The 15,429-nt window shown below is 46.5% G+C and overlaps 1 protein-coding gene across 1 annotated transcript in view; it reads left to right on the plus strand.

The window, feature by feature from the left end:
• Positions 1-15,429, plus strand: part of TGM4 (transglutaminase 4) — a 40,204-nt gene that overhangs the window by 23,471 nt on the left and 1,304 nt on the right. Inside the window, exons 7-13 of the mRNA XM_010374381.2 lie at positions 3,548-3,722; positions 3,817-3,955; positions 5,903-6,006; positions 8,973-9,224; positions 12,077-12,355; positions 12,945-13,114; positions 13,257-13,393. Of these exons, the coding sequence (XP_010372683.1) occupies positions 3,548-3,722; positions 3,817-3,955; positions 5,903-6,006; positions 8,973-9,224; positions 12,077-12,355; positions 12,945-13,114; positions 13,257-13,393 (1,256 nt within the window). The remainder of the gene's footprint in view (positions 1-3,547; positions 3,723-3,816; positions 3,956-5,902; positions 6,007-8,972; positions 9,225-12,076; positions 12,356-12,944; positions 13,115-13,256; positions 13,394-15,429) is intronic.

Here is a 15,429-nt window from a genome sequence, read left to right on the forward strand (position 1 = left end):
ATCTGGCCTCACACAGATATGTAGATTTAAAAAGGCAGAGGCCAGCTGGGCGTAGTGGCTTATGCCTGTAATCCCAGCACTTTGGGAGGCCAAGGCAGGCAGATCACGAGGTCAGGAGATTGAGACCATCCTGGCTAATACGATGAAACCCTATCTCTACTAAAAATACAAAAAATTAGCCCGGTGTGGTGGCACACACCTGTAGTCCCAGCTACTGGGGAGGCTGAGGCAGGAGAATCACTTGAACCCAGGAGGCAGAGGTTGCAGTGAGCCAAGATCATGCCACTGTACTCCAGCCTGGGAGACAGAGCAAGACTCCATCTCAAAAAAAAAAAAAAAAAAAAAAAAAAAAAAAAAAAAGCGGGGCCGGGGCAGGAATATTCCCGAAGCTCCATAAGTGGCAGTTTCTTAAAGTTGGTTGCAATGTGGAATCTGAAACCACAATTTTTCATCCTTTGTACACTTAGGAGAGAATGAGAGTGACGAAGGCAAATATTACCTTGGGATTATCATGCAAATAGTTTTGATCACAGACTTTGGAACTCCCAGGGATCTCCCAGTGCCAATGAGGACCTCTCTCCAAAGGTCCATTGAGTTCAGTCAAGTGGCTGCTCTTGCCATCTGTGGGAGGCAGGCAGATGTATGTTCATCTCCAGGAGAGTCTGTGAGCTGAACTGCTATGACAGACGGATCTTAAGTAGGGGCTCTTGAAATGCCCTCCTTGCAGAATGGCTGTGAGCCTGTGCCTGTTGCACGTGGTTTGCCTCATAAATGCTGGGGCTCCTGTTCCCCTGCACCTTAGGGGCTGGTAGGATTACCGGGGTCCCTCACACTGACCCTCTTGGGCACAGGAGTCCACCATGCCTGCTCTTTCCCCCTCACCCCCATGCTGGTATGTTCATTCTGTAGCCCAGGGCCCAGCAGGTGGCCAGGCTGGACACTGAGAGAGAACAAGTAAAGGAGACCAAGTCATTAGCAGGCAGAACTTGCCATGAGGGGCTCTAGTTCTCAGTGGTGCAGGTGGACTTGCACGAACCTGGCTGCTTCTCCTTTCAAGCTCTGTGACTCTGGACAAGATTCTAAACCTCTCTGGGCTTCTGTTATCTCATCTTTTGGGTTATTATGAGGTCTCAATAACACACAACAGTGCCCAGCCCAAGGTCTGACACGCTTTGGGCCCATGAATAGCCTATTCCCAGGTCATTCTTACGAGTGTTGGGGTTTGGGAAGCAATGGGCTAAGCCACTGCTTGTTTCAATGATGAGGAAACCAGCCAGGGGAGAAGGGGCAGTTGGCCAAAGACTGCACAGTGAAGTGGTGGTTGAGCCAGCTCTGCTGACTCCTGGTGCAGTGCTCCTTCCTAATGCCCTCCCAGCCACCTCCTCAGGCTGTGAGGCAAGCATGGGCAATTCAGAACTCCAAGGTATTCCAGGAGTCACTTCCAAAATTAGGTTACTGCAGATTAGCTTCCATGCTCAGGAGTCTGAGAACCCCAGCCCGCTTCAGAGGCCTTCCCCATTCCGGGTTCCCTCTAAAGGTTGCCCCTTAACTCTTAGAAGTTCGTGGCTATCCATGGGCCTCCTGGATCTGTGAATTTCTGACTAGCAGGCAGAGCTTCTGGCAGGACCGCCTAAAAGACGACTCCCACACCAGGCAGGGAACCTCGGCAGGGCAGTGAGTGCATTCATGATCCATTGCTAAGTAACAAGTTACCCCAAGACACTGTGGCTGAAACAACAAACATCCATTATCTCCCATGTCTGTGGGTCAGGAATCCAGGTGTGGTTTAGCTGAATGTTCTGGCTCAAGATCTCTGGGGGAGGACCTACTTCCAGGCTCACTCACCTGGCTGTGAGCAGCCTCAGCTCAGGGCAGCTCATAGCACAGCAGCCAGCTTCCATCAGAGTGAGCAAGTAAGAGAGGGGGCACCCAGGCTGGAAGCCACAGCCTTTGTCACCTCATTTCAGAAGTGACAGCCATCACTTTTGCTGCATTCTGTTGGTCAGAAGTGAGTCGCTGGGTCTAGGAAAGGGGATTACTGGGGGCCATCTCGGTGACTGCCTACCACACCTGGGCATAGGAATGTGCTGTGTTCCGCAGGGAGACAGAGCTTCATGCATCAGGAGTTTTGAAAGTACTGATGTCCTTTGGGCTCAGCGTCACTCCCCTTCTTTCCCTATCTCCTCCCTCCCTTACATTGCTCTATAGACACCTTGGGTCTAGCAGGCGCTGAGAGGCTGGGGACACTCAATTTCGCAGGAGGACGCAGCAGCTGGACCGGATCAGTGGCTGGGTGACAGTTAAGATAGGAGGTGTATTTCCTGCTTTGCCTAGGACCCTTGCCTGTCTCTCTTTCATCTGTTTTCATTCCGTCTGACCACTCTTGAGTCTGAGGGTGGCCTCTGCTCTCTCTCTGATTTTGATGAATGAAGAGGCTTGTCCAGCCACAGGACCTGAGAGGTCATGGGAGGCCCAGGCCACACCGTTGTTTGAGACTTCTTGTAAATTAAAACTGAACAAACCCCCAAACAAGATTCAGAAATTGTGACATACTATAAGGGTTTTCGTTTAACAAACGGACATCTTGAACATGCTGGGAAACATGAGGCACTATAATTGTGCTTTTCACAAGGCATAATGGGGTTCGCAAAGGATGTTAATGTGCAGGCCAGGAGGGGATGGGTGGATGTGGTCAAAGTCAGGCCACCACCAGATCAAAGATTTGTGACTGTGTCACCTTTCATGTTTTCGGAGGGCTCCTCTGAACCTGCCTCTACACCTTCTTTAGAGATTCCGTTAAGTGCTTTCAAAGGGGAACTCACAAGCTTTGTCCTGTCTCTGGTTTTAAGAAGGTGGAAAGGATCATCCAGCCAGGGCTCCTCAGGAGTTAAGAGAGGTTCAGGCCACTGACAATTTAAAAATGGAAGATGCCAAAACAGGCACAGGCTTAACCCAGGTCATCCTCAAAACAACCTAAAGGGACCAGGCATAGTGACTCATGCCTGTAATCCCAGCAATTTGGGAGGCCGAGACAGTTGGATTGCTTGAGCTCAGGAGTTTGAGACCAACCTGGCCAAAATGGTGAAACCCCGTCTCTACGAAAAATTACAAAAATTAGCCAAGTATGGTGGCGTGTGCCTGTAGTCCCAGTTACCTGGGTGGCTGAGGCGGGAGGATCACCTGAGCCCAGGAAGTTGAGGCTGCAGTGAGCCGAGCTCACACCACAGTACTCCAGCCTGGGCTACAGAGCAAGATCCTCTCTCAAAACACAAACAAAACCAGCCTAAATGTAGGTGTCGTAATGATCATCATTTTACAAGGGAGGAAACTGAGGCACAGAGCAGTGAGCATCCTCCCTGGTCACTCACACAACTGGCATGCTCGTTGGCCCTTCTAGGCACCCTGCTTGTTCTGGATAGCCCGTGTCCTCCAAGTGCTCTGAGACATTGTGAGGTGTCCACTTTGGGGGCTGGGTGGCCAAGCTGGGCTGGCAGCACCTTGTTCTTCTGAGGGATGGACACTGACCCCACCCCTATGTGTGTGGCAGATGAGCTCTGAGAAAGGCCAAGGCGTGCTCATTGGGAACTGGACTGGGGACTACCAAGGTGGCACAGCCCCATACAAGTGGACAGGCAGCGCCCCAATCCTGCAGCAGTACTACAGCACGAAGCAGGCTGTGCGCTTCGGCCAGTGCTGGGTATTCGCTGGGATCCTGACTACAGGTAAGTGGGAGATGCAGGGGCTGAGAGGAGAGGTACCATGGGAGGGACTCCCAGGCCCCACAGTTGCCAACCACCCCACCCTGGATCATTTCAGTGCTGCGAGCGCTGGGCATCCCCGCACGCAGTGTGACAGCCTTCGATTCAGCTCATGACACAGAAAAGAACCTCACGGTGGACACCTATGTAAATGAGAATGGTGAGAAAATCACCAATATGAGCCGTGACTCTGTCTGGTAGGTTCCTCCTTCTCAACCTGCCCTGTCTCCTCCCAGGAACTTCCTTTTTTCTTTTTAGAAACAGGGTCTCTTGCTAGGTTGCCCCTTCTGGTCTTGAACTGGTGTCAAGCAGTCCTCCTGCCTTAGCCTCCCAGGTAGCTGTGATTCCAAGTGCAAGCCACCATGCCTGGCATCCCAGGAATTTTCTAGCCCAAGCCCAGTCTCCAGGCCCTCCCAGCCCAGAGATTCTGCTGAGCTGTGGGACCCCTTCAGCCTCCCTCAGAGACTGATTCAAGTTGTAGGCCAATGCGCACTGTTCCTGAAACTCAATGTTTTTCAACATTTGACCTTGGACAATCTGTGCTGGAATCACCTGGGGGTGATTGTTTAAAAATGCAGATTCCTGGCCGGGCATGGTGGTGCATGCCTGTAATCCCAGCACTTTGGGAGGCCGAAGTGGGTGGATCACGAGGTCAGGAGATCGAGACCATCCTGGCCAATATGGTGAAACCCTATCTGTACTAAAAATACAAAAATTATCTGGGCCTGGTGGCGCGTGCCTGTAATCCCAACTACTCGGTAGGCTGAGGCAGGAGAATCACTTGAACCTGGGAGGTAGAGGTGGCAGTGAGCCGAGATCACGCCATTGCACTCCAGCCTGGTGACAGAGCTAGACTCCCTCCCAACAATAACAACAACAACAACAACAACAAATGCAGATTCCTGTACTGGAGCTTTTGCCTCTACAGGGGAAGGGCCAGGAATCTGAAGTTCATGTTAGCACTTGGCCCAGGAGATCTGATATATACCACTGTTTGAGAAGTTTTGATGTAACTGGTACCCACTGGCCGGCATGAAGCTTATGTCCTTTGTTCTCTGATCCAGAGCACATGGGCCCCTTGCAAGCTAAAAGTGACCACAAGATAGAAAAGGGAAAATGAGAAGTTGCAGAGGGAGTAGACGAGGTGGGAAGGTCAGGGCATGATTACAAATTCCTGAGGCATTTCAGTTGAAGTTGGAGCCTTACAGCTTTTATTTAAATACTGCTGAGACGTTCTAGTTCATGTACCAAGACAAGAAAAAACAGGAAGACTTGGAACTTTTGGAAAGGAGGCACTAACCAGTATTATTTGTAGATTATATACAGTTGACCCTTGAACAGCATGGGTTTGAACTGTGCAGGTTCACTCATAGGCAGATTTTTTCAACTGAGTATAGGTGTATTTGTGGGAAGTGAAACCTGCCTATACTGAGATCTGACTTTTCCTATATACACGTTCTACAGGGCCAACTGCCAACTGCAGGACTTGAGTGTGTATGGATTTGGGTATACTCAGGGGTCCTGGAACCAATCCCCTGTGGATAGTGAGGAATGACTGTTAATTTTCTAGTTAGAAAACCAAGAGCACCAACTTAAAAATAGCAAGATTTAATATGAGAATTCAGAGACTGGCCAGTTACAAAGTTGCTGATCCACCAAATCAGAATCCCAGCGAATTGAATACATTCATTGAATGAATGAAATAACAGTTGTAATCTTTTACTAGGCTGTGACTGCACAACCTAGTGCATTTCACCATTCATTCAGGAAAAATTTATTAGGTGTCTGTTATGCTTCAAACACTGCAGATGTCACGACAGATAAGATTTAGTTCTGCCTTGAGTTCACCACCTCTAGTGGTGAAGACTCCCAGGCTCTTTGAGATCCATAGGCACGGTGAGGGTCTCATGGGGTTCCTCCAGCCCTGCCCACTGCACACAGCTCTGTGCCCTGGGAGGCTTTCTGAGAGGCAGGTGGGACTCAGCGGTGGCCCCTTCCTTGCCAGTGTTGACAAAGGTTCCCAAACCCGAGAACAACTTCAGTGGTTCCCTGGTGATGAAGATGTCCCTGGCAATTTTGGCGTGTTTATCTCTAACTAGGTTTGTGGGTGGTCTGGGGTGGGGCCTGTTCCCAATTTGTGGCAGGAATTTCCACGTGTGGACGGATGCCTGGATGAAGCGACCGGATCTGCCCAAGGGCTATGACGGCTGGCAGGCTGTGGACGCAACACCACAGGAGCGCAGCCAGGGTGAGTGGGTGGCAGGAAGGCGCTGGGCATCCGTGATGCTCTCCTTACATGGCTCCGGGTTCTGCGGGTCTTGGGTATGCAGCCAAGCAGGTGGGGAAAGTTTTAATAAAAATTTCCCAACACAAAAAGCATGCTCAGTCCTTCCTGCTATTCCCACTGAGCAGGGGCTTCAGTTTGCTGGCTATTTTTATGAAGTAATGCCAATGACAATACTGTTAAGAGCAATGGGATGGTAGCACTTAAGGGTTCCCTACTGTGTGCCATGCTCAGTACCAACATGATCCATTTTACTCACAACTAACCTTTCAAAGTAGGTTGTCATTATCCTCATTTTACAAATGAGGAAACTGAGGCTCAGGGAAGTGAAGTGAGTTGTCTGAGGTCACACAGATCCACGAGGCTGGACCAGGATTCAGCCCAAGTCAGACATAATGGGGATGCTTATCTCAGTTGGTTGTGGGTTACCAACTCCTGGGTAAGACAGTGGCCCCTTGTAGCTGGAAGGACCTTGCCAGGGGAGGGAGGGCGTCTTTGTACAGCTGGGAAAACAGAGGCATGGGGTTGGTCTGAAGTTACTTGGAAAATCTGTGGAATCAAGTTATCTTTATTTTAAATTGTGAGTCCTAGTACTAAAGACAAAGTCAGCCCAGTAAAGGGAAAATAGATTAGCTCAATAGTTCTCAAATTTTTAAAAATTATTTGTTTATTTATTTTGAGACAGAATCTCACTCTGTTGCCCAGGCTGGAGTGCAGTGGTGCAATCTCAGTTCACTGCAACCTCTACCTCCCAGGTTCAAGCAATTTTCCTGTCTCAGTTTCCTGAGTAGCTGGGACTACAGGTGCACGCCACCATGCCTGTCTAATTTTTTTATTTTTAGTAGAGACAGGGCTTTACCATATTGGTCAGGCTGGTCTCGAACTCCTGACCTCAGGTGTTCCACCTGCCTTGGCCTCCCAAAGTGTTGGGATTACAGGTGTGAGCCACTGTGCCTGGCCTTTACTTATTTATTTATTTAGAGACGGAGTTTCACTCTTGTTGCCCAGGCTGGAGTGCAATGGTGCAATCTTGGCTCACTGCAACCTCTGCCTCTCAGGTTCAAGTGATTCTCCTGCTGCAGCCTTCTGAGTAGCTGGGATTACAGGTATCTGCCACCATGCCTGACTCATTTTTTGTATTTTGAGTAGAGATGGGGTTTCACCATGTTGGCCAGGCTTGTCTCAACCTCCTGACCTCAGGTGGTCTGCCTGCCTTGGCCTCCCAAAGTGCTGGGATTACAGGTGTGAACCACCTCAGCCAGCCTCAAACTTTTTTTTTTTTTTTTTTTTTTTTTTTTTTTGAAAAAAGCAGTCCGACTGCTCAGAAGGAAACTTTGTGTGCCACCTCGTAATGTAAAGCAGAGCTGCTCCAGCTGAAGTGTGCTCAGGGACAAGCCAGCCCCTCCCTGACACCTCTGCCTCACTCCTGCAGCCCCTGAAGTAGATGTCTCTCAAGGTTCTTCTAGGAATAAGTCATCGTTTGGCTGTGAACCTCATCCCAAGGATAGCAAATTCATCTGCCCACAGAGCCACACAGTGAACAGGGCTGTCTACTTGGGAAGATGGGGACCTAGAGACATGAGCATGCAGATCCCCAAAGGCATTCAGGTTAAAATTTAAACACACTTTGCGGGCCCCACACCCCTCAGTGTGGGACTCCTGATTCCTCCAGCTGCAATGTGAGCCCACATGGCCCTGAAGGCAAAAAGTGCTGTTAAAAGGGAAAACAGCCTCCATGTTTCTCCAAAGAAAAGGCATTGCCCTTATAATAGGGGGTGAGGGTGGTGCGAGATGGCCCCCAGAGGTGGAAGGAGCAGGTGATATGCCCATATCCCCCTATACTCTGCAGGAAGATTCTCAGCAGGGCAACGTTCAGGGCTCTTTCCATCCAGGGAGTCTAAGTAGCATTTGCTGAGGTGGGACAGTAGCCATGGCAACCAGGCAGTGAGTACCCCAGTGCCACTATCTGCCTGAGAGGCAGAGGAAGCCCTGTTCCCTGGCCAGAAAAGAGGCCTTAAAAGTCCACCTAACCTGCTCACTTTATAGATAAGGCCAGAGAGGGAGGGTGGGGATGCCCAAGGTTAGTCAACAAGTTAGGAGAAGAACCAGTATTAGATTAGGAGACCAGTTATCCTGAGTCCTAGTGCTCCAATACACTGACTTCACAGGTTTGGCTGCCTTAAAGAGGCAAGGGAGAGGAGCCTGTGTGTTGAGGATTAAATAAAATAATGGAAGCAGAAACCCAATGCCCAGAATACAAGGGTATGTAAAAACCAAAGCTACTACTGAGGAACTATCAAACAAGAGACTAATTCTCACTAAGTTGTCAATGACTAATAAGGGTAACTCTCTATCCCCATGCCAGAAATAAAAAGACAGCTCTTAAAAAAATAAAAAATGAAATAAAAAGCTCTTAGAATGGAAATTTTCTTATTAGCCCAGATCCATAAGCAACAGCTTGCATTTGTTTTAGGCACAGGGCTAAGTACTTTGCCTGTATTATTTAATTTAATCTTCACAATAGCCTTAGGAAGTAAGTGCAGTTTTTATTCTTAGTTTTCTAGGAAATGGAGCCACAGAGAGCTGAAATGACTTGCACAAGATCACATAGCTCCAAGGCATGATGCCAGGAATCAGACCCAGATTGTGTATCTCTGTGATTGGGGACTGATGTGCTGGGATGAGTTTAATAGGCAGTGTGACTTCCTATTACTGGGTCGGAGGATTTCTGATACTCTTCAAGTCAAAGCTGAGATGTGCCCCTCTTTTCAGAATAGTTAGGACAGCCTAGGAAATGAGCACCCAGATGCTTCTTGGGCAAAGTTTGCTTGCCAGTCCTGTTTGACTTTGGGAATCATTGCTGCCACTGGGTTCAGGCTGGGTGGGCTGGGGAATCTTACTGAGAGTGACCACCTCTGGCTTCCCCTCAGGTGTCTTCTGCTGTGGGCCGTCGCCACTGACCGCCATCCGCAAAGGTGACATCTTTATTGTCTATGACACCAGATTCGTCTTCTCAGAAGTGAATGGTGACAGGCTCATCTGGTTGGTGAAGATGGTGAATGGGCAGGAGGAGTTACACATAATTTCAATGGAGACCACAAGCATTGGGAAAAACATCAGCACCAAGGCAGTGGGCCAAGACAGGAGGAGAGATATCACCTACGAGTACAAGTATCCAGAAGGTGGCCAGCATCACAGGGCTCCTTCTAACTCAGCCCCTGAGTCACTCAGTCCATGAAAAGACTCAAGATTGGGGGTGGGCCTGGGCAATATGGTGAAACCCCGTCCCTACCAAAAAAAAAAAAAAAGAAAATTAGCCGGGTATGGTGGCATGTGCCTTTGGTCCCAGCTACTCAGGAGGCTAAGGTGGGAGGACTGCTTGAGCCAGGGAGGTTGAGGTTGCAGTGAGCAATGACTATGCCACTGCACTCCAGCCTGGGTGACAGAACAAGACCCTGTCTCAAACAAACAAACAACAAAAAAACACAAATCCTAATTGAGGCCTTTGCATTGCTCATTCACCTTGCTAAGACTGTCCGTGCTCCCCAGTGCCCAGGAGATTAGACATCTTCTCAGCCTGGCTTTCTGGCCCCTGCAGAGCTGGCCTCTGGCTCCTTTCCTGAGCTCAAGTTCATCCCCTAGCCATGCTGCCTGCTGTTCCCTGAAAAGGCTGGCTACTTTCACTCCTGGCCAAACCTCTGCTTATGCTTTCCCCACCTGAACTGTCTCCTTTGCAATCTCTACTATCCACAGGCTCATACGCTGCCTCTGTTCTTGATGTGCCTCAATCTTACAGATTTGTATTTCCCCTATGGCCCATTGGCTGTGGTTCCTGTACCACGTGGTAAGGAAAGGAAGACAACTCCATACAGCATCCTCAAAGGGTGCAAGAGTCCAGACAGGGGCAAACTGAAGATGGGATGTGATTAACAGGAAGGCAGGAAATCGTAAGGACTCATAGATGAGGGAGCAATTTGCTGTGCTATGGGATGGCAGATGGTACCCATGCAGCTGGGGCTTTTCCCACCCTCCATTGCAGTACAGTTACAAGCAGGTCAGTTTGGACCCCTGGGTTGATTGTGAGCTTGCAGAAAACCTTGCACAAGGTAGGCCTGCAGGAAATATTTCTTCCATATAAATGGGGCAAGTGATGGCTACCAAGGCAGCTCAGGGCAAACTGGAGATTTCCACTTTGATGTCTATTTGTGTTCAGAGTGGACGTGGATGGAGAGCTTTGTAACCAAGCTCAGAAATTCCTGTCTTACAGCTGCTCTCTCTGAAATAAAATCTTATCCTCAGGGCTGTGTTGAAAATGAGGAAACTTGATTAAAAGCAATCAGGTCAGGAGTTTTTTTTCTTTTTTTGGCAGTGTGACAGAAGTATCAGAGAGGGAGGGATATGATAGAGAGGGAGACCAGTGGTATCTGTCAACTGCTACACTTTTGATCGTGTCCCTCAGATCTCTGAGGCTCTGTTCTCTTTTCCTCATTGTTTTTCCTTTCTGTCTCTCAGACTAGATAATCTTATGACCTGTCTTCAAGTTTGCTGATTTTCCTGCAAGCTCTAATCCGCTATTATTGTACTTTTCAACTCCAGAATTTATATTTGGTTCTTTTTTAAAAATAATTTTAATCTCTTTCAATATTCTGTATTTGGCAAGCCATTTGTTCTCATGCCTTTTTTTAGTTCTTTGAATATATTTAAAATAACGAATTTAAAGTCTTTGTCTAGTAGGTTCAATGTCAGGGCTTCCTTAGGGACAGTTTTTATTGACTGTTTCCATGTTCCTCCCCTCCAACCCCTGTACCGCCATGTATGGCCTATACTTTGTATATCCTGTAATTTTTTGTTAAAAATTGGACATTTTAAAAAACATAATATGGTAACTCTAGAAATCAGATCCTGTACCCCGTCCCAGGGTTGCTTTTGTTGTTGCTGTTTGTTTAATGACTTCCCTGATATAATTCCAGAAAGTCTGTAATCTTTCTTGTCCATGACCACTGAATTCTCTGCACAGTTTGCTGAATGGTCAGCTAATGATTGGATGGATATTGCTTTAAATTTCTTGAATCATTAAGACTCCTAGCCTTTGGCAAGGGGCTCTGTGTACAAGTTGGGGTACATTTCATTGCCCTGGCAGGCAATTTATAATTCCGCCTTCACTTCTTGCTTGGGCAGAGCCTCAAGGTCAGTTAGAGGTGAGAGCTTAGAGCCTTATCAGAGCTTTCTCAGACGTTCTAGATTTCCAGGATTCTGTCTGAGCTTTCCAAAGCCCCTATGGACATTTTGTTCCTCAGTTTTTCCTTTTAAGATTTTTGATCGGCTTCTTTTCCCCTCAACTCCCTTCTTTTCCTTGTTGCCTTAGGAAACTGCAATTGTAAACAATTGCTGTAGGTTGGTTGTTTGTCTTAACAAATGCTCCAGGGAAAAGGCTGTTGGTAACGAGGGAGCTCTGAGTCAGGTCAAGGAAGAGAAACTCTGTGAATGAGGGTTTCCAGGGAATCGCCCTTAGGTGAATTAACAACAATTCTGTGGTAGTGGAGCTTTTAGGGAACTCCAAAACGATTCTGTCCCCTCCGGAGGTGGCTAGGCTGCTGGTTTTCACTGTGATTTGGTGCTGTTGGTTTTTGAGTCTACTGTGGAGCTGGAGAGAAGGGGAGATGGGAATCAGAATGCCACAAAACTATTCTTACTGAGATTGTGCTGTTTTACTTGAATAAATGCTCCTTAGATTATTATAAGCCTTTAGTTAATGTCAAGAGTTCTGAAAAAATTGTTTTGATAATTTTTGCCAATGTTCTCATTGCTTTTATGGAGAAGCAGATTTTTGGAGGTCTTTATTCTGCCATTCCCACTGATGTCAGAATGTGCTATTGCTTAGGAATGGGGATTTGAATGCTCCTCTCTGTGAATCTATAGCTCATGGGCTCCAGGGATGTCTCTGGAGTCCTGGCCATGCAGATGGGCTCCTTCTGCCACGGCGGTGGTTGGGACATTTGGCCCTTGAAGGAACCTGTCTTTGTGTCTCTTTCAGGCTCCTCCGAGGAGAGGCAGGTCATGGATCATGCCTTCCTCCTTCTCAGTTCTGAGAGGGAGCACAGACGACCTGTAAAAGAGAACTTTCTTCACATGTCGGTACAGTCAGATGATGTGCTGCTGGGAAACCCTGTTAATTTCACCGTGATTCTCAAAAGGAAGACTGCTGCCCTACAGAATGTCAACATCTCGGGCTCCTTTGAACTACAGTTGTACACTGGCAAGAAGGTGGCAAAACTGTGTGACCTCAATAAGACCTCGCAGATCCAAGGTCAAGGTACCAGAACCAGGGGGAGGAGAGGCCTCAAGTGAGCTCAGGGTCCCCACAATCTGATATCCTTCTTCTCTTCTGTGGACAACTTCCATACATTAACAAATTTTTGTGTGTGAGTTAACACAAACAAACATTTATTGAAAACCTACCCCTTGGTAGTCAGAAGAAAGCCAGGCACAGAGGAAAAGTGGGCCAATAGACCACTGGACTAGGAGCCTGGGTCTATCGTAGAGCTATAAATTAGGGGTGCTGAAAGTGTCATGAGAAGTCTTCTATGGTGGCAGAAATTTTAATCTCAGATGCCCAATCAAATCAATGATTATGCGTGCCCAGGGCACAGTGTTGGGAACAAGTGGGATGTCCTGATGACAATGGGTAATGTCTGTCATGCACTCAGGATGGAAGCTTGGAGAAATTGGCCAATTATTATTCCATCTTGAGCCCAACGTCTTGTTTTCTAAAGAGAGTATGGGACATGTCCAAGGTTATCCAGTTCAATTCATACAAAGTTAATCTAATTCTGTGCTTGATGAGGAAAACTCATGGGGCCTATGATGAATGACCTCTCCCCTCCACCCTGACTCTTTGGCAGTATCAGAAGTGACTCTGACCTTGGACTCCAAGACCTACATCAACAGCCTGGCTATATTAGATGATGAGCCAGTTATCAGAGGTTTCATCATTGCGGAAATTGTGGAGTCTAAAGAAATCATGGCCTCTGAAGTATTCACGTCTTTCCAGTACCCTGAGTTCTCTATAGAGGTGAGATTCCTGCAGGCCATAAAGGGCTCCTCCTGCCTGCAAGTTGGCCACGGAGTGTGACGGGGCCCTTAAGAACCCTGAGGGTCCTTGGTTGGCTCATGCATGTCTTCTCTCCCCATCTCTCCTCCCCACCCTACTACAGTTGCCTAACACAGGCAGAGTTGGCCAGCTACTTGTCTGCAATTGTATCTTCAGGAATACTCTGGCCATCCCTTTGACTGACGTTAAGTTCTCTTTGGAAAGCCTGGGCATCTCCTCACTGCAGACCTCTGACCATGGGTGAGTCCGTCTGAGGTATTCTTACAAACAGAAATACACTTCTGGACATATATCTTGCACATGTGTGCATATTCTTGAGATGTGAATTCCCAGTATGGGGTCATAGGGTCAAAACGTAGATACATTTTGCTAGTGCCAAATTACTTTCAGAAAAGATTGCATCAATTTATGCTCTATCAACAGATCTTTTTGATTCTTGCCAATCTAGCAGTTAAGTAATCTCATTGCTTTACTTTGCATCCTGATTATTTGTGAGGCTGAATATTTCTTACATTAATTGACTCTCTCCTGTGAATTGCCTGTTCCTAACTTTTGTCCATTTTTCTACTGAGTCATTTATTTTTTCATATTAGTATGGAGTCTTTACACAGTAAAGAGTGTTATGTGCTGTGAATTGTTTATAGCAGTTTGTATTTAAATTTTTAATTTTAATTTTTAATTTATTTATTTTGAGACAGAGTCTCACTTTGTCGCCCAGGCTGGAGTGCAGTTACAGGATCTCAGCTCACTGCAACCTCCATCCGTCCCCAGGTTCAAGTGATTCTCCTGCCTTGGCCTCCTGAGTAGCTGGGATTACAGGCATGCGCCACCACACCTGGCTAATTTTTGTATTTTTAGTAGAGATGGGGTTTTCCCATATTGGCCAGCCTGGTCTTGAACTCCTGACTTCAGGTGATCTGCCTGCCTTGGCCTCCCAAAGTGCTGGGATTACAGGCATGGGCCATCATGCCCGGCCAAACAGTTTGTATGTTTTTAAACACTAAGATGTCTTTCACCATTAGAACTTTTAAATTTTAATGTAGTCAAATTTTTCAATCTTTTCCCTTACGGATACTGAATTTCATGTTATCCTAGGTGCACAGAAATATTCTCTTATGCTTTTTCTAGAATTTCCAGCTTTATTTACACAAGTAGGTATTTATCTGGAATTTTTTTTGGGTGTGGTGTGATGTGGAGCTCCAACTTTGTGTATGGTTTTCCTAGTACTTTGTAGCACTGCCTTTATTAGGCTGTAAATTCCCATATATATCTGGGTCTCTGGACTCTTTAATTTGCTATTTCATTTGTCTTCTTCTACTATAACATCATACCACTTAAATTATTATAGTTCTAGAATAATTTTATATGATTATCATATCTACATATTGATATGTATTAGCCAAATCCCCACCCCCCACATTTTTGTCTATAGAACTTTTAGAATCATCTTGTCATATAGTTTAAAAACAGTTGGGATTTAAGTTGATACTGCATTGAATTTACCTATTTATTTGGGGGAGAATTGTGCCAAATGACAATATTGTGTCTTACCATCTAGGAATATGAGATTTTCCCATTTTTTTCAAGTCTTTTTTATCACCTTTAGAAAAGCAATGTTGTTTTCTTTATATACCCATGTGCACGTTCTTAGTTGGGTTAATTCCAAGATGCATCAGTATTATAGCTTTATGAATGAAATATTTTTCATTATATTTTCTAATCGTTTGCTGGACTATATGGAAATTGATTTTTGGCATGCTGATATATCCAGCAAAAACCTTTACTGAACTCTAATATTTTGTTTCTGAGAGGTTTCTGATGGTCTCTTTCTTACAGGATGTCTGAATCTTCCAAGTAAAAACCAGTAGACTCCTATTTTCCTTAGATCAGGATTTATCACATTTTAACGTGCACACAAATTACCTGGGGAGTATTGTTACAGCGTAGATTCTGATTCAGTAGGTTTAGGGTGGAGGCTCAGATTCTGTGTTTCCTACAAGCTCCCGGGTGATGCTAGTATTGCTGAGCCCCAGAACAGACTTTGAGTAGTGAGGGGCTAGACAATTCCTTTCACGTGGACTCAACATAAGATACATGTTCCTCTTAGATTTCATGTAATAGATAACTGTTGCTAACACCCGTGAAACAAGAACATTTGTAGTAAAGTCAGGCAAGACTCCAGGGAAGGTTTGTGAAATGTCAGAGTTGGAAGAGCTTCTGGAAACCAGCTGGTTCAACCACCTTGCTTTACATCTGAGAAAACTGATAGCAGCACC

The sequence above is a fragment of the Rhinopithecus roxellana genome, chromosome 1, assembly GCF_007565055.1.
Source record: "Rhinopithecus roxellana isolate Shanxi Qingling chromosome 1, ASM756505v1, whole genome shotgun sequence".
Taxonomy (NCBI): Eukaryota; Metazoa; Chordata; class Mammalia; order Primates; family Cercopithecidae; genus Rhinopithecus; species Rhinopithecus roxellana.